General features: G+C 34.9%; 1 protein-coding gene across 3 annotated transcripts in view; it reads left to right on the top strand.

The window, feature by feature from the left end:
* LNPK (lunapark, ER junction formation factor) overlaps nucleotides 1–26,957 on the top strand; it is an 80,417-nt gene that overhangs the window by 1,836 nt on the left and 51,624 nt on the right. For 2 of the 3 annotated variants that reach the window (XM_050751789.1, XM_050751790.1), the window contains exons 2-5: nucleotides 4,995–5,083; nucleotides 7,426–7,467; nucleotides 8,550–8,737; nucleotides 20,498–20,556. In XM_050751789.1, the coding sequence (XP_050607746.1) occupies nucleotides 5,057–5,083; nucleotides 7,426–7,467; nucleotides 8,550–8,737; nucleotides 20,498–20,556 (316 nt within the window). In that variant the 5' untranslated portion in view covers nucleotides 4,995–5,056. Of the gene's footprint in view, nucleotides 1–4,994; nucleotides 5,089–7,425; nucleotides 7,468–8,549; nucleotides 8,738–20,497; nucleotides 20,557–26,957 lie in introns of all 3 variants that reach the window. The other variant, XM_050751792.1, reaches the window with a different exon arrangement.

Consider the following 26,957-nt stretch of genomic DNA (forward strand, 5'->3'; position numbering starts at 1 on the left):
AATAGTAATTTTTTGGTGGTATTTAGTTCAGATGAAAATTGACTTACCATGAAAGCAAGCACTTAATCATTATATATTAAGAGGGTTTAATATATAATAGAGATGTACTTCTTTTCATTAATTTTTTTTTGAGGAGCAATAAATGTGGCTTGGGCTATTTCAGAATTGTCTTTTCAGTTAGGACATTTGAAAGTTAGAGTTCTAGAACAAATCACCTTTACTCTTCAATTGTATAGTACAGTATGTTATGGAGGTACTGTTGATGGTGATTAAATAGCTTATATTTAACTATGGAATTTGATAAACTTAAAACTTCCTTTGCTGTTTTCTTCAAAGGCCTACAAGATTATTTAATGGCAGAGTCTACAGAATTTTTTGCTCTATTTCTTATACTAGAGAAAATGAAAGCAATCTATTTTAGTAAAAATACAAACTGTGATATAATTTTCCAATTTTAGAATTATGAAATAAGTGCTTTCTTTATAAGAAGTTGGAAAGAAATGTGTTCCATATAAATACTAGGTGTGTTTTCTGGTAATAATAATGGCTACAATTGATTAAGCAGTTACTATGTGTTGTACACTGTGCCAAATGATACATAATTTCATTTAATTTATACAACAATTCTGTGAAGTGTAGATATTTTTACCATTTTGCAGATGCAATAACTGAGGCTTGGAGAGTTTAAGTAATCTGCCCAAGACTGCATAGCTAGTAAGTGATTGAGCCATATTTTGAATCCAGATCTATTTTATTACATTATTTTAATGTGTCTTGGAGTGAGGTGAAAATTTAAGAAAAACATTTCCCAAGATTTAAAATTCTGACACCCAAACCTGAGTGTAAATAGCCATTAGTAGAAAACATTCAAATAAGGTGGTCGACATTATTGTTCATTGAAAAACACATTTAGGTCGGATGGGGTTGCTCACGCCTGTAATCTCAGCACTTTGCGAGGCCAAGGCAGGCGGATCACTTGAGGTTATGAGTTCGAGACCAGCCAGGGCAACATGGTGAAACCCTGTCTCTACTAAAAACACAAAAATTAGCCGGGAGTGGTGGCACACACCTGTAATCCCAGCTACATGGGAGGCTGAGGCAGGAGAATCACTTGAACCCAGGTGGCAGTGGTTGCAGTGAGCTGAGATTATGCCACTGCACTCCAGCCTGGGCAACAGACAGAGTGAGACTCAGTCTCAACAAAAAGAAAAACACACTTAGATGCATCCATCTCTTAAGGTCATGACAGGTCCTGTTGTGGTATCAGACCAGAGTGGAAAGAAACGCTCTGTACATGTTCATGGGAGAGTTCTTGGAGAAAAGTCACTTGAGGTTGAACCATCTGTCCAATCCAGGACAAGTGAACTGATTTATGCCTCAGAAGGAAATGCAAGGGTTATTCGGTTCCCATATATTTTCCATGTATTTGAAAGAAAGGAGAGATGGATTAGAAAATAGCAACAACCACAGCAGTAAAAACAGTTTGTATTGAGCAATCACTGTGTGCCAAGCACTGTTGTAAATAGTTTAGAATACATTATGTCATTTAAGTCTTTCAACATTTAAGAGGGTCCTTAACTATCCTTCTTTTACTGATGAGGAAATTGAGTAGCAGATAGGTTAAGTAACTGATATGTCCAAAATTGCACAGTAAGTGGTGGGCCACAGGACTTGGAGTTAAGATACTTGCGTGGAAAGGAGAGAACCAGTGGTTGAATACAGAAGAGGTCTGAAATTAAAGGTATGGAGCAATATTTGATTTAATTGTTTACTTTTGTTATGTTTTCAGGTCTGTTAGAAAGTACCACTTATTACATGTGCATTACAGTAAATCAGTTCTTTTAATATTGGAATTTGATAGAAAAATTGCTAGTGCAGGTTGACCGTTTCTTTGATTATGAACCTGAAAGCCTGGATATGGCATTTAATGACTGTCACTCTAATATTGTTTTAGAGTACAAATTTAACAGCATAATCCCTTGCTTCTGGGGTCTTAGAGGCTAAGATGTAGATTGTTTCATTAATACCAAAACAATTCTTTAAGCAAATAATTGTCAAAATTGGTATAGTGATATTATGCATGTATTTCATATTGTACTTACTTTAAAATTGATATGCAGTAAACAAGTAAAGGCTGTGCTTGCAGACTTCTAGTACCAGTTCTGTCCCTAGCTGGAGCTACATGATTTTGCAAATCATTTAACTTCTCTTTAATGCAGATTTAAACACTCAAATGTAATCAAATAAAGGAATTGGGTTACACGATACATTGTACTAATACTGTTTCGTGTGCTTATTACTCACTTTTCAAATCAGTAGATTTATTTACCAACTATTTGATAATGTCAGAGGTGCTTTCATATATTTTACATATAAATATTCCAATCTAATCTATACAAAGCAGACTTTATTTCTGATTTTGTGTTATTGGTAATAGCTGGGTGCTTAAAAAATCAAAACTAAAATACTATGTTTGGCTCTGCTGCTTACTGTCTTTGGGATATTACTTAGCACACTACTTCACTTCTCTTAGATTTCTCATTTTTAAAATGGAGGGATAGTAGTATCTAAATGCTAAAATTAATATAAAGCATTTGGGCTGGGCGTGGTGGCTCACGCCTATAATCCCCAGCACTTTGAGAGACCAAGGTGGGCAGATCACTTGAGGCCAGGAGTTCGAGACCAACCTGGCCAACAAGGTGAAATCCCTGTCTCTACCAAAAAAAAAAAAAAAAAATTAGCTGGTTGTGGTGGCACGTGCCTGTAGTCCCAGCTACGCCTTTGGAGACTGAGGTGGGAGAATTGCTTTAACCCTGGAGATGGAGGTTGTAGTGAGCCAAGATCTCACCACTGTACTCCAGCCTGGGTGTCAGTGAGACTCTGTCTCAAAAAAAAAATGTATACACACACACACACACATACACACACACACACACAGCATTTGTTTTAGGGCCGCTAGAAATTAAGTACTTACTAAGTGTTTAACTGATACTGTTGTTTGATATTGTTGTTGTCATTAGTTTCAAATATTAAAAATTCTGATCATAGTCTCAGTGTGTGATGGTTACAAACTTGACATTGAAGGATGTAATTCTACTTCAAAATATGTAGGTTGGTTGTGTACAGAACACTGCTAGACACCATACACTAGTTCCAGAATAGTGGAATGATGTGTATTTTGAGAATAACAAGTGATTCATATGAATCTACTCCCTCCACCCACCTTTTTGGTAATTATTTTTAGCATCTCAAGAGGGTTTTTAGATTTACTTACTGTCATGATTCAGATAGAAATTTATAGTTTAATTCATGAAAGTTCCTGGATTTTCTACAACCACATTTTAGAAAATACTAAATGATTAATAACATTTAGCTTGCAACTTAAATATGACTGGAAACATTCATTATAGTTATAAACTTTAGAGTTTTTCAGGATAGATTATAGGTGTTTCTGTCCTTAAAAATTACTTTGTGAGTAAAAGTATTTTACGGTTAAGCTCTTTGTTACTTTTCTAAGAAACTCCAAGATAGCTATGCCTTATGCTAGTTATGGTATATAAATAATTTTGCGGAGTGAGTGTTCTTACTTGATACTGGTATTATTTTGTGTTTACATTTACAGTTAAAAAATGTGAGAAATACGACATAGGTAACCTTTTTGGGGGTGGAAAAGAAGTAGTTTTATACATTGGCAAGTATCTAACTGTAACCTGGTTAAAATATGTCAGTTTGAAATTATACTTTTAACAATTCAACTTAAAAGAATAAAAATTTACATAATCGTTGTCCAGTAAGTTGATTTAGAATATAATATTGTTGAGTCTGTTATAAAACATTTGAGAGTCATAGAAAAACAACTAAAAGAAGTGATTATAGAGCTAGCTGAATTGAAGGTCAACTAGCTTCAGGGACTTGTACACAATGTTAGGGAGAAATGTTTATTTGGGCATTGAACAGTAGTGTTTAGTAATAGAGGCTAGAAATCTGAAGATAAAGGGACTCTAGGCCATATTTCTTCTGAGCTATTGGACAAATCACTAAACCTCTTTTCACTTAGTTTTCTTATCTGTGAGATGGTAATACTAAAGACTATCCTCAGAGAAAGTGGTGGTATTATTAACTGTAATTTAGAGAAAAGAAAATTAAGGCTCAGAATCATTAAGTGATTTGCTAAAGGTCACAGATAGCCTTGTAATCCTTATTTTCTTATTAATAACTTGGTTGTGGCTTTCTCTTATTACTTGTAAGATTATATTCTAAACATTGTAAAACACTCCTACTCCAGATAACTAGTTTAGTTGGGAGACAGCTGGATGGTAGAAATGATTTTATTTAAGTATATAGTATGAAAGTAGTATGGTAAAACTTTGTTCCCAGAACAACATAGAGAACATATTTTAAAGAATAGAAAATAGCAAAGTGGTAAGAATATACATTTCTAAACTTCATTGTCATTTGAAAAGCTTTTCAAACTTTATTTTCACTTTTAAATCTGTTCTGGTTTTGAAGAATGGATTTTTAAAAGGTGGACTTGGCAGTGTGTGATGACTCACGCCTGTAATCCCAGCACTTTGGGAGGCCGAGGTGGGCAGATCACTTGAGGCCAGGAGTTCAAGACCAGCCTGGCCAACATAGCAAAACTCTGTCTCTATCAAGAATATAAAATTAGCCAGGCGTAGTGGTGCACACCTGTAGTCCCAGCTACTCAGGAGGCTGAGGCACAAGAATCGCTTAACCTGGGAGGCGGAAGTTGCAATGAGGTGAGATCTCGCCTCTGCACTCTAGCGTGGGCAACACAGAGAGACTCCATCTCAAAAAATAATAATAATAAAAAAAGATAGACTCTATCCCAATAACTGTCTGATATCAAATTCCATATATGTGGAGTCCAAAGAAATTAATATTTCATAACATTTTTTAGGCAGTATTGCAACATCTATAGTGGGTATGCTGTGTATTTAACTTAACATTTTAAATATTTGCTTTATTTCTAGCTGTGAATTCCTTTGGACAATTGATGATATTTATCATTGCGCCCAGTTTCTACAAATAAAAGATGGGTGGATTATTTTCTCGATGGAGGGTAAGGTACTTTTCTTTACAGCTAGTTCTTGAGTCTAATATAAAAGTGTCACATAAAGCTATTTGTGAAAGTCTCCTTTCATTATAGCCCTGAATAGTAGTTTGCTGTTTTCCTTAACTTTTTTTCTTCTCTTTTGAATTACTTTTCTATTTTTTATTTTGATACTTCCACTTGTTCTGTAGGTGTCCAATGCCTCTGTGTAACAGAATTATTTCATTTGGATGTATGAATTATTTTTATTTCTGTATTTCTGTATTTGTGTGCAAATGGCTATCTTGTTTTCTTATACTTCCTAAATTTCAAGCTTATTTGAAAGGTAGTTGAAAATAAGTACTCTAGGCCGGGTGCGGTGGCTCACGCCTGTAATCCCAACACTTTGGGAGGCCGAGGTGGGCAGATCATGAGTTCAGGAGTTTGAGACCAGCCTGGCCAGCATGGTGAAACCCTGTCTCCACTAAAAATGCAAAAATTAGCTCAGCGTAGTGGTGTGAACCTATAATCTTAGCTACTCGGGAGGCTGAGGCAGGAGAATGAACCCAGGAGGCAAAGGTTGCAGTGAATCGAGATCGTGCCACTGCACTCCAGCCTGGGTGACAGAGCAAGACTCTGTCTCAAAAAAAAAGAAAAAAAGTATTCTATACAATATTTGTTTCTTACACACTGTATCTTTTTACTTGAAGCTTATCATAAATATTGACTAAAGTCACACTGCATGTGCTTTTAGAATTTATAGGTTAAACAAAATTAGAAATTCAGTTTGATTTTATTGGATAAGCTTTTAGAGGAAGTATCTCAAAGTTACAGCTCGAAAATATGAATTGTATAAATTATATAACCCCGTCTCTACTAAAAATACAGAAATTAGCTGGGCGTGGTCGTGGGCACCTGTAATCCCAGCTACTCGGGAGGCTGAGGCAGGATCGCTTGAACCCAGAAGATGAAGGTTGCAGTGAGCCGAGATTTTGCCACTGCACTCCAGCCTGGGTGACAGAGCTAGACTCTGTCTCAAATAAAAGAAAAAAAAATTATATAAATGCTTTTTTCAAATGTAAGAGGAGATAAGGTAGTCTAGGATAAACTACTTATTGTTTTTTTCTCCTTACTACCATAATAATAGAGTCTAACTATACTTGGTACATAACTTAGGTTTTGGGCTGTTGCTGGAACAGCCTTGTTTTGGATCAGCATTATATTGACCCTGTTATGACCTTTTAATAATCTGCCCAAGGATCAAATTTATCTCTTCTTGCTTTGTCTTTTATATTAGGTTGAACCATATGAAATTGCCAGTATTCAACTGCTTGGGCTTAGCAAAATGTCAATTTCATATGGTTAACTCTAATGTTAACAACTCTTATGGGAACTACAATGACCTGATATTCATTACCCTCTTGGATTGTTGAGTATGTAATTGGTAAATATTTTTTCAAGTGTTTTATGAGTGATTTTGGCTGATTTTTATTCTAGATGTATAAAAAATACCTTTGGCAAACAAGCTTTGCTATAATGAAGTATTCTTAGATGTCCTTTTAAAATCTGATCTTCAAAAAGTACTTTAGGAATTTAGAATGAAGAGAGCCTGTTGATTTTGACCTCCAGAGTCCTAAGTGAACTTTTAGCAATAGCCAATCAGACTATTTTTAGTCTGTAAATTTTTTTAATGTGTTAATTCTTTTGAGTAATCATTCCTAAGAAATTTTTTTGGAGGAAAATGTGCGGTATTTTAATTTTTTAATTTAATTTAAAAATTTTTTTGAGATGCAGTCTTTCTCTGTCACCCAGGCTAGAGTGCAGTGGTGCGATCTCAGCTCACTGCAATGTCTGGCTCCCGGGTTCAAGCAAATCTCGTGCCTGAGCCTCCTGAGTAGCTGGGATTACAAGCGCATGCCACCACGCCCAGCTAATTTTTGGATTTTTAGTAGAGATGGCGTTTCACCATGTTGACCAGGTTGGTCTCAAACTCCTGACCCTAAGTGATCCGCTCACCTTGGCCTCCCAAAGTGCAGGCGCGAGCCACCGTACCTGGCCAAAATTTGTTTCTTTCTATAACAGTGTGTTTTATTGAGGTTAAGAATGGTAAAAATTGAGCCATCAGAATTCAAAGTCTTTCTAGGATTAAAAAAAGTTAAGTAGGGAAATGCTTATTTCTTTACTCTTACGTAGTTCTGTTTGCAATTATAATTTTTATTTAAGTAAATCTTAGTTATAAACAAGAATACATATTTGCCTGATAACATTTGAGAAAATTCAATTTTGAAATAAATGTTCTTTAATGATTATATCAAAACGTAAAAGTTTGTGATACGTTTTAATGCTGTCTCTTGTTTCTGTTTCTGTAACAGACAAAACCTTCAACTGTAGAAGTTCTAGAAAGTATAGATAAGGTATGTTCTTTGGCTGTAAGGTATTTTAATTCATTTTAGGCATTAAATAAATATTATTGTAGTATATATTATTTTGGAGACCAAATCTGGTATGGGAATTGAGAAATGATATAGAGTGAGTCTGAGAACTTTAATGTTATGTGACCTCAAAAAAATCTAAAGTCTATCAGTGACTTAAGAAGTCTGTTTCAAGTAATAGAGCCAGTTAGAATGAAATTAGATCTGTAGTGTGGTGTAAATAAATGTTACAGGTAGGACAAAATAGATGAGATACTGTATAATAGTTTTTATCAGTCTACAAAATTTTCACAGCTTTTTATATAGTATAAAAAATGGGCCGGGCGCGGTGGCTCAAGCCTGCAATCCCAGCACTTTGGGAGGCCGAGACGGGTGGATCACGAGGTCAGGAGATCGAGACCATCCTGGCTAACACGGTGAAACCCCGTCTCTACTAAAAAAAAAAAATACAAAAAAATAGCCGGGCATGGTGGTGGGCGCCTGTAGTCCCAGCTACTCGGGAGGCTGAGGCAGGAGAATGGCGTGAACCCGGGAGGCGGAGCTTGCAGTGAGCTGAGATCCGGCCACTGCACTCCAGCCTGGGCGACAGAGTGAGACTCCGTCTCAAAAAAAAAAAAAAAAAAAAAAAAAAAAAAAAAATGATTTTCTGGGAATATGGAGAGTGATAAATAGATGGGTTACGGTTTTAATTTTTATTAATTCTTTTTCTTATTGCCAGATTTTTAAAATGCCTTTTATAGGAGGAATTATTACTTATTTGACTCAACAAATATTATTGCTGATACCAATTTCATTCCCTGAATCTTTGCCAATTTGATAGTTTAAAAATAGTAATTAATTTTGCATTGTAAAATTGCTTTGTTAGAATAAGCATTATAAATTTTTAACCTCTGTTTTAGTTTTCTTTTCCATATTATGTTCTGTTTTAAACGGTTAGGGTATTATGCTTTATTGAACTTTAAATAAGAGTTTTTTCTTAAATATCTTTCCTGTTAACATTTTTTAACATTTTAATTTCTTTATGAAGTTTGAAATTTACTAACGGAATAATTTTCTCTTAACAGGAAATTCAAGCATTGGAAGAATTTAGGGAAAAAAATCAGAGATTACAAAAATTATGGGTTGGAAGATTAATTCTGTATTCCTCAGTTCTCTATCTGTTTACATGCTTAATTGTATATTTGTGGTATCTTCCTGATGAATTTACAGCAAGACTTGCCATGACACTCCCATTTTTTGCTTTTCCATTGATGTAAGTAAATTATTCTTTTTGTTGATCTTTTCCTTTTCTGACTAGAGAGTCTTAATGTATATCTAGTATATATATTCAGTCTCTTTATTATTAAATGGTAATATCTGATTGAGTTTGAATTTCTTTCACAATTTGAAATGATTTTTTAAAAATAGTAGAACAATTGTTTTAAACCTTCATTTGTAATCCAATATACCTGAGGAGTATTACCTAGTAATATGAGTAATAATTGCTCTATATGGCAATGTTTTATGATTTTCTAGTAGATGACCATGCTCCCCTAGGGGCATTGGGTGTGGAGTAGGGGGTAATGGCAAGTGGGGCAGGGTTTGTAAAACGAAAAGAATAACTGCTCAAATTATTCTGAATGTATTCCATTCACCCCAACTCTCTTTCCTTCTTTTTACTGCTGTATAGTCACTGCTATAAAGCAATTGACCCTTATTTTATAAATATTTTATAATACAGCACTGTATAGGAGGTATATCATGACTGAGAATTTTGGGAGACAATTTGATAAAAAGTTTGTTTATTCAGTCAACAAGTATTTATGGGTACCAATTGTTTAGACATTGGATTATAATGGTGTATGGTACATAAAAATACAAAACTCTCTGACTGTATATCTTAGACTGCAAACATTAAGTAATGAGTATGATGAATGTTATAAAAGAGAAGTGTAAAATGCTATGGGAGCATTGAATAGGGGCATTGCCTCAGTCTGGGTACTACTATAAAAAAATGTGTTTGTTTAGTCTTTAGTGCAGGGCATATTTTCAAATTGGAACTCCTGAAGCTTGTAAAATTATAAGTTTGTATGTAGCTACAAGAGCTGAAATTGAGTGCTTTCATAATATTGCAAAATAATTGTCTCTGCTAATTTCTTTGTTTTCACGTTTTGAAATCTTTTGGAATGCTTTTATCCCAGTAGTAGTGGATTTTATAATTGTGAGCCCCTTTTCCTTGTTTCCCTTATACTTTTCTCATAAGAGGAGAGAAAAGCAATTTACAAAGTAGAATGAGATGTTTAGTTGATTTAAGTACTTTTAAACACTCAGAAATGCACTTTACATCTATTTCCATATAAAGATTAATTTTTTTGATCATAAAAGACTTGTATCTAGTTGTAACGGAATGTCTGATAGGGAACTCTACTGTGTTAATTATAATGGCTATCCAAAAACTATGATTTAGATTTGCTATTATGATTCATAAAAGTTTTTTTGGGGGGCAAATAAATTATATACTAATTGTTCTTTAGAAGCAGGAAAACTTTATTTCTTTAAAAAATGTAATTTCTTCAATTCAATCTTTCTGATATTTTGGGTATGAAGCTTTCTAATCCTTACTGTGTCGCTCTGATTTTTCTGCATCACCTGCATCTAGTATATCTTGGCTTGTTTAGCTTCATAGCCATTTTTCACTTTGTCTCATTGATATTTGTGACCTCGTTCTCAACTGTAGTAGCTTCTATTTTAGTGAGCTTTTCACTTTTTGAAGCAAAGACCGGTTATCCAACAAAGAATAACATTGTCCTTCTGATCGATGACAATCAAAAAAGCATGAAATAAAGCACAATTTGAAAGTGGATGTGGTAAAAAGAAAGAAGACTTAATGCAGGACATTTTCTTATGTGTGTAACGTGAATTGTTGCCTTTTGTGTGCAATGTGAGCTTATCCCTGGACTTTTTTCTTTGGGAAACAGTGTCTTAGTTTGTTAGTGTTGCTATAAAGGAATACCTGAGGCTGGGTAGTTTATAAAGAAAGGAGGTTTATTTGGCTCATGGTTCTGTAGACTGTGCAAGAAGTATGGCACCAGCATCTGCATCTGGTGAGGGCCTCAGGCTGCTTCACTCCTGGCGGAAGGTAATGGGGGGACAGCATATGCAGAGATCACTTGGTGAGAGAGAAAGCAAGAGATAGGGGAGGTGCCAGTTTCTTTTTAACAACCAGCTCTCTCAGGAACTAATAGAGGGCAAACTCTCACAATGCCCTAGGGAGGACATTCATCTGTTCATGAGATCCGCCCCCGCGACCCAAACACCTCCCATTAGGCCCCACCTCCAACACTGGGGGACAAATTTCAATATGAGGTTTGGAGGATCAAATATCTAAATTATAGCAAACAGTTTTGAGGTCTGGACTCGGATTTACTTAAAGACTTAGAGGCAAAAGGGACAATAAAGTATGTTGTTTTGCTCAACACTGTCTACATTGATTATATAGTTTAGAAATCTACCTGATATCTGTAAAAAGTGACTGCTGTCTACACATTCCCAGTTTCCCAAATGCTTTTACTGGAAAGGTCATGGATCAGGACTGAGCATATATTGTATAACTATTCCAAAATTATTCTTTATGGTAGAATATCAATACTCTATATAACATCCTTTGAAATTTATTATAGTTTTACTTCAGAATATAATATGGAGGAGTTTAGTATAATTCCACTTGTTGTTTTTCTGCCTTTCAGATTCAATAGTATATTTATCTCCCTCTGATCTTTTCAAGTATTACTGAAACTTAAATCATAATATAAGTGCTGAATTTATTTTGTAGGAGTCATTAAGACTACACACCATATTGAGGGAAGGTTTGAGTTACGTAAAGTTACAATTTTGTATTTCTGCATTATTCTGGCAAATATGCATTACCTTGGGAGTTGGTTCATTTTCTAAGTCAGCAACCATTAAGTTTTGTTTCTGTGTTAACTAATGCTACAAGCAATCTTGTAGACTTTTACTTCTGGATACCTTACTTTTATAAATTTTAACTTTCTAGACATGTCATTCTCTGTAATTTTAGAGACTGATCATCATCATGAGGTATTGACCTTCCCAAAGGAATTAGCCATAATTTTCTTGTTTGGTTTGTTTTTGCCTCTCAAAATGGGGTTGTTGGGGAAGAAATTTAAGCAAGGGAATTGAGGAAGGTGATCATATTCCTATTTCTCTTCTTGTATCTACACTTAAATTGAAAGCCATTTAAGGATAGGGATTTGTTCTTATATAATTTTCATGCCTCCTGTCTCTCCCCACAAGTAGCACATGTTAGGTATTTCCTCAATCCAGCTAGGTTGACAAACATAATTTGTAACCTTTTGAAGAAAGTTAAATGTTTGTTTCATGATACACTAATAAGAATACAAGTGTATTTTAGCCAGGCGGGGTGGCTCACGCCTATAATCTCAGCACTTTGGGAGGCCAGGGTGGGTGGATCACGAGGTTAGGAGATCGGGACCATCCTGGCTAACACGGTAAAACCCTGTCTCTACTAAAAATACAAAAAATTAGCCCAGCATGGTGGTGGGCTCCTTAGTCCCAGCTACTCAGGAGGCTGAGGCAGGAGAATGGCATGAACCTCGGGAGGGAGAGCTTACAGTGAGCCGAGGTCAAGCCACTGCATTCCAACCTGGGCGACAGGCCCAGAAATAACCTCAAAAGGAATTTTTAGATAAGGCTTTCATATATAATAAAGAAGACATTTGTAAGGAAAAATGGTGTTGAGTTATATGCCCCCCAAAAAAAAAACAAAAGCAAGAAGTACTCAATTCTTATTTTTTACATCAAAATAAATCATTGTTACTATTTTGCCTAAACATGAAGGTAATTTTTGCTGAAGTCTTTGGTGGTTAAATAAGCTGACAAAGAAGTCGACATAGTTATAAATATTAAGACCTGTATATCAATTCAACTTTAGCTTTTGTTTTTTTTGTTTTGTTTTGTTTTGAGACAGAGTTTTTACTCTGTTGCCCAGGCTGGAGTGAAATGGCGAAATCTTGACTCACTACATCCTCTGCCTCCCAGGCTCAAGCTCTCGTGCCTCAGCCTCCTAAGTAGTGGGAATTATAGGCATTCACTACATTCCTGTCTAATTTTTGTGTGTTTTTTTGTTTGTTTGTTTTAGTAGAGATGGGGTGTCAGCATGTTGACCAGGTTGGTCTTGAACTCTTAGCCTCAAGTGATCTGCCCATCTCGGCCTCACAAAGTGTTGGTATTACAGGCATGAGCCACCATGCCCGACTCATCGTTAGATTTATATATTGCTAAATCTCATCTAAAAACATTTTTATAAATTGGATAGGGCTTATGATACGGTTGTTTGAAAAAGAACACAAGTTTGGCAGAAAGGGCGAAAGAGGTAACAAAATAATGTTGTATAATATGAAGGTTGGTGAAAAACCACCAGGTTTATAGAATGTTAATTCTTTACCCAAAGTAAGGAAGGTTTAGTTATATTGATTGAATTGAGATATTCTGCTATATTTCAACTTTTAGCATTTTTAGTTTGAGTACAGTGAAACACTGAATATTGAGGTTTTAAAATGTTGAAGCTGTCCTCCGTGTGATTCTATTATATTGAAGTTCCAAGTATTTGCTGCTAGGACACATATTTTTTTAGTTCAAGTCATTAGATATTATTGAACAAAAATACATGCTGTAGTAATGTTCCAAGTAGCATTAATTTCATTCAGAAAAGAACAAATGCTTCGATGAATGTGAGTCAAAGAATTTTTATTTCTCAACTGATTGTATATATAAATGTAGTGATTTTCTATACCAATTTTATATTCAACTGCAATAATAGTCTTATTGTTTCTAATAATTTTTTTGGTTGATTCTTTGAGAGTTTCCAAGTATGTAGTCATATAATCTGTAAATAGCAATAATTTTACCACCTCCTTTTGTTTCTTTCATTTGATATTTTTTCTTGTTAGATATTTTTGATTTTTTTTTCTCTTGGCTAATTATGTTAGCTTAACAGGACAGTGTTGTAGAGAAAATAGTGGAAATACTTGATGTGTTTTTTTGGGAATTCTTCTGATGTTTCACCATTGAGCATTATTCTGACTTTTGGATTGAGACAGATACATTTGATCATGTTAAGGAATTTTCTACCTATTCTTACTGTATTTAGTTTTTTTTTTTTTTTTTTTTTTTTTTAAATCAAGAAAGGTTGTTGAATGTTGTTAAATACAATTCATTATCTATGGAGATTCCATATGACTTTTCATCTTCTCTTGATACGAAGGGATTATATTAAACATTGAATCATTCTTGAATTCCGGAAAAATTTCTGCTTTCAGTATTGTGATCATTTTATAAAAGCATCCAAAAACTTTTCTTTATTTTCATTCTTTATTTGTTGAAATAATAGCACTGTACATGTGTTTGAAACTATGATACTTTCTGACCACTGCTTTAGTTTTATGCCATGGGTCTTGATATATAGTGATTTATTTTGGTTATTTACAAGATGGGATTTTTTTAGAGGGAGTTATAATCTGTGAGTTATTTATGGATGGCAAATATGTATTTATATTTTTATTTATTGTCTTAGTTACAATTTCTAGTTTTATTGTATTGCTTTCAGAGAATTTTAAATATTTCTGATTTAAATTTATTGAGTTTTTTGGTGGAATGTTATTTGGTCAATTTTTTAAGTGTTTCATGAACATTTGAAGATATATTCTCTTTTTTCAGTTACACAGAGTTTAATATTAGCAATGAGAACTACCTTATGCTGTATAGATCTTCTATATCCTAATAAAAATGTATTTCTACTTTTCCCTGTATTTCTTTTAGTTTTGTTTTATGAATGTTGATGCTTTGCTTTTTGCATGAGTATTTCTGTTATATCTTCATTGTAAACACATCCTTTAAAAGTAATTTTTAATTTCGAAAAAATTATAGGTTTACAGGAAGTTGCAGAAAAAAAATGTACAGGCAGGTTGGAGGTACCTCACCTAGCTTACCCCAATGGTAACATCTGTACAGTAGTTTTTCCTTCATCCACAGTTTTGCCCTTTGCAGTTTCAGTTAACTGTGGTCAGTTGCAGTCTGAAAATATTAGTTTTTCAAGAGAGACTACATTCATATAACTTTTATTGCAGTATAGTTATACTTGTTCTATTTTATTATTGGTTATTTTTGTTAATCTCTTACTTTGCCTAATTTATAAATTAAATCCCTATACCTACATGATATGTATGTATAGAAAAAAACTTTGTATATGTTGGGTTTGGTACTGTTCATGGTTTCAGGCATCCACTGGGGATCTTGGAACATATCACTGAGATTAAGGGAGAACTACTATAGTAAACTTTCACACCCAGGAAATTGACATTGCTTCAATCCACGGAGCCTATTCAGATTTCATCAGTTTTATATGAATTCCTTTGAGTGGGTTTTATATTTCTATGCAATTTTATCGCCTGTAGCTTTGTGTAACCACCCCACAATTCAGATCCAGAACTGTTCCATCACCACAAGGCTCCTTTTTGCTACTCCTTTATAGCCATACATGTCTTCCTCCACTTTCCCCATTCCTAGCCCCTGCCATCCATTAATCTGTTTTCTATCTCCACAAATTTGTTATTTCAAGAATGTTACAAAATGGAATCACATAGTATGTAACCTTTTGAAATTGGCGTTTTTTGCTCAGTATATTCTTGAGATTTATCCAAGTTGTTCAATGTATCAATAGTTCCTTTCTTTCTCTGAGTAGTATTCCTTGGTGTTAATGGACCATGGTTTAACCATTCACCTACTGAACACCATTTGCATTGTTTCCAGTTCTTGCTATTACAAATAAGCCTGCAATGACTATTTTGTACAGGTTTTTATATGAACATAAGTCATTTCTCTGGGGTGTATGCCCAAGGGTGCAAATGCTGGAGTATATAGTGAGTACATGTTAGTTCTATAAGAAATTGCTAAACTTTTTTTCAGAGTAAATATACCATTTTACATTGCCACTAGGTGGGTATGAGTGATCTAGTTTCTCTACATCCTTGCCAGCATTTGGTGTTAATCACTATTTTCTGTTTTGACTGTTTTGATAGGTATGTAGCAATATCTCATTGTGGTTTTAATTTTTATTTTCCTAATGGCTGAGGATGTTTCATGTGCTTATTTGCCATTAATATGTATCTTTTTCAGCAAAATGTTTATTCATGACTTGTCCAATTTTCTAATTGGATTATTCGTTTTTGTTACTCTTGAATTTTGAGAATTCTTTATATATTATAGATAAAAGTTCTGTCTGGGCGCAGTGGCTCACGCCTGTCATCCCAGCACTTTGGGAGGCTGAGGCCGGTAGATCACTAAGTCAGGAGTTCAAGACCAGCCTGACCAACATATGAAACCTCGTCTCTACAAAAAATATAAAAATTAGCCAGGCATAGTGGCGCGTGCCTGTAATCCCAGCCACTCAGGAGGCTGAGGCAGGAGAATCACTTGAACCCAGGAGGCGGAGGTTTCAGTGAATCGAGATCGCACCCCACTGCACTCCAGCCTGGGCAACAGAGCTACACTCCGTCTCAAACAAAACAAAAAAAACAAAACAAAAAAACAAAAAAGAGTTCTTTGTTGGATATATATGGTTTACAGCTTTTTTTCCCCTAGTCTTTAGATTGTCTTTTCATTCTCCCAACAGGGTCTTCTGCAGAGCAAAAGTTTTTAATTTTGATGAGGTTCAAGTTATCAGTTTTTCCCTTTGTTAATTGTGTTTTCCTTGTCAATTCTGAGACCACTTTACCTTGCTACAGGTTGTGAAGGTTTTCTCTTACGTTTTTTTCTATGCCTTAATTTTTTTTTTTTTTTTTTTTTTTTTTACTTTTAAGTTCATAATCCATTTTGAGTTAATCAAGGTTCAGGTCGAGGTGGTTTAATTTTTGTTTTTTGTTTTTGCCTGTGGATATGCTCAGTTGCTCTAGCAACGTTTTTTGGAAAGGAATGATGTTTTTTTTTTTTTAAAACTTTATAATGTGACCTTTTTTTAGTTTAAAGGTTTTTTAAAAAAATTTGACCATTGGGGTTTTAAGATCACAACCCTTGTTTTGTTTGCATTTGCCTGCTATACCTTTGTCTATGGTTTTATTTTCAACCTTAAAAGACTCTTAGTTTTAGATGCATCCATTTACATTATAGAGTTGGGTTTTGTCTGGTGATACAGTGTGGAGGTCTTTTTCTTTTACCTTAGTGAGTTTAGCCCACTTAATATTTGTTGATATGAAAGAAGTTGGTCTGTTTTGAAACCATTTTTTTTTTGGCTTTTGGTTTTTATAATTATTTAAAACCTTTCACTATGTGATACATTCACTTTGGGTCAGTTATTTATAGGTTGTGTTGGTATGAAGGCAAATCTTCCTGTGTTCCAGGCTAACTAGAATTTTCCTTATGATTCAGGATTTTGTGTGTGAATTTGTTTAGCTGTTATCTTTTCCCAGCCAGTGGGGCTAGGCAATTGTATTTCTTTCACAATACAAAACTTCCCCCCAACCCCCTTGCCATAGGAACAGAACATTCTTTGTAAATAGTGCACTTCTGAATAATTTCTTTTTAATTTCTGCCTTCTCTGTTTTTTTATTGGAACCAAACTGAGGAGCTTCTGCCTGTAGCTGTGCATCTTGTTCTCATTGTTACAAACGTGGGTTTTAAGTTTTACACTTGGAAAAGTTTACCTTGTTACCTCTTTGTGAAATAGGCAGTTTTCTTGTTTTGCTTCCACTTTTTGGAGCCCCTGTGTAATAATCTCCATTGCTTTTGAGAGTGCCTCCACATAATCTGATGGTTGAGTTTTAGTTATATCTCTGTTTTACCAGAGAAGGAGTTTGCATTTTTATTTTTGTTCTCCTTGTTTGGATTATTTTTAAGAAGAGAAGGGGGAAGTGGAGCTTATGCCACTATTCTCTAACTAGAGGTTAGTAATAGTATCCTTAATATCTTCAATATCTTCACAAAGTATGTTGCTATATTTTAGTAAGTTATTTTTAATTATTGGGAGAGCAAAACCTTTGTTGGGATAACTAAAACAGAGTCCTGAAGTACTTTAGTTCTTTTTCTAAATTTTATTTAAAAATAGAAAAGGGCTAGGCATGATGTTTTATGCCTATAATCCCAGCACTTTGGGAGGCTGAGGCAGGAGGATCACTTGAGGCCAGGAGTTCAAGACCAGTCTGGGCAACATGGTGAGATCCTGTCTCTACAAAAATAACAAAAAATACCAAAGAACTTCATTTAATTTAGCCCTAAAGAATAATAAATTCTATGTGTTTTACCTTTTCAAGTCTTGAAGACTTGACATATGGAAATGTCTGTTGTTTGATAGCTCATGTTATCCAGGAAGAATTCTGATAAAAACCAGAGGTAGAGTTTATTGTCCACAGAGAGGATTTAGTGAGTTTTATTTTGAAGAGAGTATATTTCAATTTTTGTAGTATTCACACTGACAATTATATATGCTTTTTGAAAAGTATCTACTCATTTAAGAAAATTTCCTACAGAATTCTAGCCACTATCTCTGCAATTCCATCTTTTTTTCCACCTGTTTTCTTTCTCTGAATGCTTTTTAAAAGTCTTCTCTTCCAGCCTGCTACTATTTCAGTGGGTTTGCACTGGAGAAGTGATATGAGACTTTTCTATTATTGTGGGATCCTTGAGGGTTATGGGCATTATGCTTAACCTATATTCTCTTATCTCCCTTCTCTTGGTAAGGACAAAGCCTGGTGTTTTTTGTACTTTTAGGTAATTAATCTGGTGCTAGTTATTTGGTGTTTTCATGTCACAAAAATAAGTCATCACAATATTAAAAAAAGTGTATTATCTATTCCTATGTAACAAATTGCCCGAAAACTTAGTAGCTTAAAACAACAAATGTTTATTATGTCTCAGCTCTTGAGGATCAGGAATGTTAAAAGCAGTTTAGCTGGGTAGTTCTGTCTCAGGATTTTTTGTTCTTAGGTAAATTGCAGTTAAGCTGTTGGTAGGGGCCACAGTCATCTCAAGGCTTAACTAAATCCACCCAATCACTGTAGATAAAGTCATTGCAGATCTTTACTCCCTCTGCTGTTATCAAATCTCCAGCTCACTGCTAGACATAGAAATAGACTGCTATTTCTTTTTGCTGTCATCAGCAATGGCATTTTCAATCCCCCTGACTTTCTTCATTCTGTTCTTGTGTTCCTTTTGCTTTTCCCTTGAGGTCTTTTTCTTTCCATATAGGCTATTTTTTGGCAAGCTTATGTTTAGTTTCCTTTTTCTTTGTATAATCCAGGAATTTATAAATCATGCCAAAGCTAATTGTCTCGCCATCACCAAAATGGGTTCTGAATTCAAATCCCAAGATATCTGGTGTGGTCTTACTCACGTTGGCTGATTTTTCCCTAATCTACTTCTGAATTCACACAGGCAGCTATTAGCAGGTATCATTTCTTTGCTGAGTGTTTACCACAGCTCTTTCTTCCTCACTGCGTGGACCTTTTCCTTGACTTCTTTGACTGTTCTCATATCATGACAGCTGTCTTCTCACAGAGCAAGTAATCCAGGAGAGAGAAAGACAAGTGAAAGAGTAGGCCCAAAATGGAAGCTGCAGTCCTTTATAACTTAATATTGAAGTGATACACTATCACTTCTGCCATGCTGTTGGTCGCACAGACCAACATTGGTGAGAGAGGACTACACAATGGTGTGAATACCAAAGGACAGGGATCACTGGTGACTACTTGCAGGTTGACTCCCCAAAATAGCAATCTGTATTTCAGAGTGAAGAACTAATTTTCGTACTTATATTCTGAAGGTATTTCCAGTAAATCGATTTTTTTTTAAAAAACAATTTTTTTTTTAAAAACAATCGATTTTTTTTTTTTTACAAGAGATACAATGTATGTTTTAAGATGATGAATAATGTTTATATACTTCTTTCTTTTTTTTCCTTTTTTTTTTGAGGCAGTCTTGCTCTGCCGCCCAGGCTGGAGTGCAGTGGCATGATCTTGGCTCACTGCAACCTCTGCTTCCTGGGTTCAAGTGATTCTCCTGCCTCAGCCTCCCAAGTAACTGGAACTACAGGCATGTGCCATCACGCCTGGCTAGTTTTTGTATGTTCAGTAGAGATGGGTTTTCACCATTTGGCCAGGCTGGTCTCAAACTCCTGACCTCAGGAGATCCACCTGCCTCAGCCTCCCAAAGTGCTGGGATTATAGGCATGAGCCACTGTGCCCAGCCTTATGTACTTATTTCTGCCAGGTTCTATGGAGAAGAGGTATTTTGCTACGTTTACATTGAATTTAGGAGATGACCCTGACAAGTTTGTGATGAGGATTATTCATTTAGTTTCTTTTAATTCTTTCAATTCATTTGATGTCTTACTAATGCAAGGCCTAAAGAATTATCCTTATAAAATCTTTGGAAGGAGATATTTAGCTAATTTTACTTATGAAGTATTTATTTGAAGGTAAGGTTTTTGTTTATTTTTCCCCCAGCTAGCTTAATCTCTTAGAGTAGAGACTATCCCTCTATTGTTAAATAATAGGGAAGGAGTAGCAACTTATATGTGTGTAATGCTCTTACATTTGTAAAAGCATTTTTCCTTAATGTGTGGGAATAGACAAATTAAGTTTTTGGAATTGATGCTTATTTAGTAAGGGATTCTAATATTCTCTATCTTTTGAGGGGTGCATAGATTCCTTTCAGACTGATGAAAGCAATGATCTTTCCAGAGAAATGCACTTATGCACACAGAGGTAATTTTGCAATTTGAAGGGATCATCAGAAGGTCTGTGGACTTTAGGTTGAGAACTCCTCCTTTGAAAGCACAGGTTCTGATGTTCTCTGGCAGAAATTAAATGCTTTTTAGTTTTCTATATATAAAGGGAAACAATGTACCTAACTCTAATTGGAAATATATGTTTTCATTTTACATGGCTTCTAATTTGCTTTTTCTAATGATGTTTTTTGTTTTGGAATTTTGCTTCCCCTTTAGCATCTGGAGCATAAGAACAGTACTTGTTTTCTTCTTTTCCAAGAGAACAGAAAGAAATAGTAAGTTTAATTCCAATTTTTAATAAATGTTTTAAAAATACCTATCTTAGAGTGTGCTGGTAAGACAGGTTGTAAAATATGATCTTGGAATGATAATGTGGTAAGTATTGAAGAGTTGTTTATTATAAAGCATGACGAAGGTTATAAATGATCAAGATGGTTCTGTTTTTAATTCGTGTTATTTCTATCTTACTCATTTAGATTTTTTTTACACAAAACAAACTTTTTTTTTTTTTGAGACAGAGTCAGGGGGATAGGAAGAGCCTGTCGCTCAAGCTGGAGTGCAATGGCATGATCTCGGCTCATTGCAATCTCCGCCTCCTGGGTCAAGCGATTCTCATGCCTCAGCCTCCAGAGTAGGTGCATGCCACCACTTCCAGCTAATGTTTTGTATTTTTATAGAGACAGGGTTTTGCCATGTTGCCCAGGCTGGTCTCGAACTCCTGAGCTCAGGCAATCCACCTGCCTCGGCCTCCCAAAGTGCTAGGATTACAGGCTGGAGCAACGGTGCCCAACCAAAACAAACATTTTTAAATAAAGAGAATTTATATTTGTTAAATTAATCTTTATGGAAAACTTAGTTTGTTACAGAGTCTTGTTTCATTTTTACCTCAACCCATTTTTTCACCCCATATATTATTTTGAAGTATATCCCAAATGTGTCTCTCCATTTTCATACCTAGAAAAGAATCTTAATATCATAAAATATTAAATATAAAAATATTAACTTTTCAGTTATCTCATAAGTATCATTTGCTTTTAAAAAATTTTTATTTGTTTGACTAAGGATCCAAATAAAGTTTGTACAAATATTAATGTATGATTTTCAAATTGCCCTCCTCACTCACAACCTCTCTTCTCTTCTGCTCACATTAGGTCCTATAATCTACCCCAATGACTATTTCCTTGCTGACGCTCTTGACCCTTTTGCTCCTCCTTCTCATCCTACTTATCTGTCAAAACCTACCCTCTTTAAATACAATTATATGCCTAATCAATGACTGGCAAAGCAGTATTCTGATTAAATACATTTACAGGTTCAATCTCATCGAAGTAGCTAAACTTATTAGAGGAAAATCATACAACATACTCACCTGACCAAACTTATTTTAAATCTATGATTGCAGGTATCAAATATGTACTTAAAACTGCCTTATGGTCCTATTATAGTTCCCCAGTAAATTCACCCTTTTCTCTGTCAGCGTGATGTTTATTACTGTATTTCTCTTCAAATCACTAATACCTGCCTCCTACCAAAAACCAACAATCAAATCTAACCAAACTGAAACCAGCCAACCAACTGACCAAATAAAAAAGCCAAAAGTCACAAACACACAAACCCTGCAACATCTACCTGGTCACTCTTAACCTATAGTCTTACTTTATACAGAAAATAGATGTAAACAGATGAGAGCTACCTATACCACCAAGTGAAGCTGTCCTTCAGTATCTGTAAGGGATTGGTGCCAATACCCCCAAGAATAAAAATGGTGTAGAATTTGGATGTAACTTACACGTCCTCCTGCATACTTTAAATCATTTGTAGATTACTTGTAATCTCTAATACAATGTAAATGCTGTATAAATAGTTGCTATATTGTATTTTAAATTTGTAATTTTTATTGTATTGTTATTTTTAATTTTTTTCTGAATATTTTTGATCCATGGTTGATTTAATTCCATGAGTGCTGAACTCATCCATATGGAGGGCTGAATGTATGTAAAGTTAGCTCTGTCTATACTCAGTAGGGTCTCAACCTTCATTATATTTTGTAAGACTGGCCTTGATCTCATCTATGGCTAACCGTCATTTAAGCTCTGGATTTTAAATACTTTGGCCATCTCTAGAGCTTTGCTCTTATAGTTATCTCCTGTAGTTATCATCTCTTTTGCATCATTTGCTATTTTATTATTCCTATTGGCATATAATTCTGCCTCAGTATGACTATTTCGGGGGGAGGAAAACCTCTCCTGACCCTACATTTCCTTTAAGCTACCACCCATTTCTCTTTCTTGTTCAAAACAAAAATTTTTAAAAAAATTGTTTATAGTTGGTATCTCTTCTTTTCCCCCACCTACTCCTTCTCAGCATAATTTGTTTAGGTTTTGTTTCCACCATTTTTACTGCAGTGGCTCATTTCAAGGTCACTCATTATCTATGTCTTGTCAAAGCCAGTAATCAGCTCCCTTTTCTTATCCAGCTTGATCTCTTAATAGTATTTGAATTAATTAAGTTATTCACCCTTTTTCTGAAAACTTTTTATCTTTAAGCTTCATTGACAACACTTCACTGGTGGTTTCTTTTTAGTTTTATTTGCCTTACTTCTTCTACTAGAATTCTGTCTTTGGCTTTCTTTTTTTTCGGTAACTTGTTTGAGTCTGCGCTGTCTGATAGAACCTTCTATGATGATGAGAATAATCTGTATCTACTGTTCTATATGGTATCTGCTAGCCATTTGTGACTGTTGAGCACTTGAAATGAGGCTAGTGTAAATGAAGTACTGGATTTTAAATAGCTTAAATTTAAATAGCCCCATGTGGCTCCTGGCTATTATTTATACATTGGACAGTACATCTCTAGGTGATTTTATTCACTTCCACAGATTTAAATATTGCCTATTTGTTAATAATTCCCAAATCTAAGTCCTTAGTCCATACTCTTCCCTTCAGCTATAGACTTGTATATTTAACTGTGTAATTGACATTTCCACTTAGGAGTTTAGTAGGCATCTCATAAGTAACATGGCCAAAAGAGAATTAATATTGCTCCTCCCCTTTATTCCCACTTGTTCATATCTGCTCTTCCCTTTGTCTTCTCCATCTCAGAAATGCTTACCCTATATGACTACTAGTTAAAACTTGTATTAGTTAGGGTTCTCCAGAGAAATAGAACCAATAGGAAATATTATGAGGAATTGGCTCAAGCAATTATGGAGACTGAGAAGTCCCAAGATCTGCAGTTAGCAAGCTGGAGACCCAGGAGGGCTAATGGTTTAGTTCCAATCTATGTCCGAAGGCCTGAGAACCAAGAGAGCCAGTAAGTGTAAGTTCTTGTTTGAAAGCTAGCAGGTTCAAGACCCAGAAGGAGCTGATGTTTCAGTTTGAGTCTGAAGGCAGGAAAAGATAGAGGTCCTAGCTCCAGGGAGTCAGGCATGGGGTGTTCTCACTCTCTGGAGGGAGGAGTAAACTTTTTGTTCTATTCAGGCCTTCAGCTGATTGGCTGAGGGCCACTTCATTAGGGAGAGCAATCTGCTTTACTCAGTCTACTGATTGAAATGCTAATCTTACCCCAAAGCAACCTCACAGACACCCAGAATAATGTTTGACCAATTATCTGGATACCTTGTGTGACCTAATCAAGTTAACACATACAATTAACCATCACGAGACCAAAAACTTGGGAGCTATTTTTGATTCTTCTTTCATATTCATTCACATTACCAGCAAGTCATATAATCGTTACCTCCAAAATGATCTTGAATCTGACCAGTTCTCACCTTCTTTACTACTACAGTTTTAATTCATTATCATCTCTTGCTTGCACAATTGCTTCTTCACCAGTCTGTTTTTAAGGTATAAATCAGATCTTGTGTGTCTTTTGCTTAAAATTCTCTAATAGCTTCCCATTGCAACCAGAATGAAATCTGAATCCATATCCTGACTTTCTAGCTTATTCCTATTTCTCCAACCTCATCTTTCACTCTCCTTTGTTCACTTTTGCTCCAGCCACACTGGCCATCTTTTTGTACTACAAACAAGTTCCCTGAACCTTACAGTTTCTTTCTTTCTTTCTTTCTTTCCCGTCCCGTCCCGTCCCGTCCCGTCCCGTCCCGTGCCTTTCTCTTTTTTCTTTTTTTTTTTGAGATGGAGTCTCACTCCGTTTCCCAGGCTGGAGTGCAGTGGCATGATCTCAGCTCACTGCAATCTCCATCTCTTGGGTTAAAGCAATTCTCCTGCCTTAGTCTCCCAAGTAGCTGGGATTACAGGCACCCGCCACCATGCCCAGCTAATTTTTTTGTATTTTTAGTGAGACAGGGTTTCACCATTTTGGCCAAGTTGGTCTCGAACTTCTGGCCTCAAGTGACCCACCTGCCTCAGCCTCCCAAAGTGCTGGGATTACAGGCATGAGCTACTGTGCCCAGCTGAACCTTACAGTTTCTTAATTTATAAAATGAGAACAGAAAAAATGAGTAAGACCTAGTATTTGATAGCACAATAGGGTGACTATAGTCAATAATAACTGTACATTTTAAAATAAAGAGTATATTGGATTGTTTACAATTCAGTGGATAACTGCTTGAGGGGAAGGATACCGCATTCTTCATGATGTGCTTATTTCACATTGTATGCCTATATCAAAACATCTCATGCACCCCATAAATATATACGGCAACTATGTACCCAGAAAAAAATAAAATGAAAACAGAAGTATTTGTTTTGATAGGACAGTTAAAAGTAGTAAATGTTACTACATATGAAAGCATATAAAAATTGCAAAGTGTTATATAAACATGAGCTGATGGCACTGATTCTTCTTTTCTGATTCTTATTTTATTTTTCTTAAATGAGTTAGGACTCAGTACAGTATTCATTTGAAGTGGGAATAGCAGAAGTCCTTGTCTAGTTCCTGATTTTAATAGAAAAGCTTTTAATATTTTGCCATTAAGTATGATGTTTGCTGTAGTTTTAAAAATGTTGATGCTTTTTTTTATCAGATTAAGGAAATTTAAGCTTCTGATATTGTTTTTGGTGATATTTAGTAATATAGCAGATGGGGGAAGAATAGGAAGAAGTTTAAAGCAAATATGCTTTCTGACTGCAAGGAATAGCAAGATAGCAAAAGAAATATAAGAAACCCTTTTCAAGAGTCCTTTGAAACACTTCTTTAAGGAAATCAAATGTATGAATATTTTTAACTTATGTAATAAATAGGCAGATCTGGACTTGATTATTAAAAGGATTTTCTTTTTGCTTTAAAATATATTTCAGAGGTTCTTTCTGTTTTTAAGTGTACTAATTCATTTGAATAGGTATTACATGTATGTTTAAAATCGACTTTGTAAAAGATTGTCTTGCAGTCGCATAGTATTTTTTTAAGCCTGAAGCTATTGGTCCTGTCCTTGTTTTTTATTCTTGATTATTTTTAGTTGTTTTGTTTTACAAGTTGGACCCTATATAAATTAAAGCAGGGATTGGTGGCTGCAGCCTGTAGGCCAAGTCCTGCCCACTGCTTTGTATAGCTCATGATTGGCTTTTATATTTTTAAATTATTACAATATTAAAATGAATATTTTGACATGTAAAATGTATATGAAATTCAAATTTCAGTTTTTATTGGAACAGAGTCATGCTGTCTTTAACTGCGTTCATCCTACAATGGCAGAATTGAGTACCTGTGACTGACTGTATGTGGTGCTCTCATCACTTCAGGCACTTGTAGGACTAATCATTTCATCATTTCACATTGTTTTTCAACCGATGCAATTATAACTTGATGGCAGTTTTTAAGTGTCATGTGTATTGTTGTACTGTGACAACTTTATTTTATTTTTATTACCTATGCATACCCATCATGTAAAAACCAGAAAAGAAAAGTGGACTTTGAATGTTGCACTTTTAGTACATAATGGAATGTGGACTATTTTGTTATCGAAATGCAAAGCATTGTATTTTTTATGCAATGATGTTATAGCTGTGCTAAAAGAGTACAATATGTATTTGACATTACAATACTAACTACTCATCATCATATTCCCAACTCACAGAAAACAATGGTCATAAAAATTAGAAAATTTAAAATGGAATATATTATTGCAGAATTGCTTCATGAAACTGAAAGGGAAAAATGGAGCTTCAGCCAAAGAAAGTTTCTGAGTGGCTTGTTTGTGAAGAAAGGGAGGCTATTTACCAATGATGAGTTAATTAAATTGTGTTTGATTGCTGCAGCAGAAAAAATGTGTTCAGGGAAAATATACTTAAGACTAGTAACGTTTCAGCAAGAACAGTTGCCTAAAGAATTGAGAAAATTCAGAAAAACAAACATGAGTAGTCAATTAAAGAACAAGGCAAATTATTTCAAGTGATCTTCCTTGGCTGTGGTTGAGTTGACAGATGCTATCAGTACCACTCAATTGTAGTTTGAGTTGTCAACGCTGAGCTTGAAGTGACTGAAGAATTAGTCTCTATAAAAAGTCTTTGCAGAACAACTTTAGGTGAGAATATTTTCAATGAAGTTTAGAAAACAGCAATTTACTACAACCTGAAGTGGAATCTGCTAAGATGTACTGTAACTACTCGTGGTAAAAATATGTATGTAGCAGAAAAAGACTTAGTTGTACAAATTGTACAAAACTTTTGAAACTGTAAGGTGTTTAAATTCTATGATTATTCATTGTATTATT

Source organism: Macaca thibetana, chromosome 12 (assembly GCF_024542745.1).
Source record: "Macaca thibetana thibetana isolate TM-01 chromosome 12, ASM2454274v1, whole genome shotgun sequence".
Classification (NCBI taxonomy): Eukaryota; Metazoa; Chordata; class Mammalia; order Primates; family Cercopithecidae; genus Macaca; species Macaca thibetana.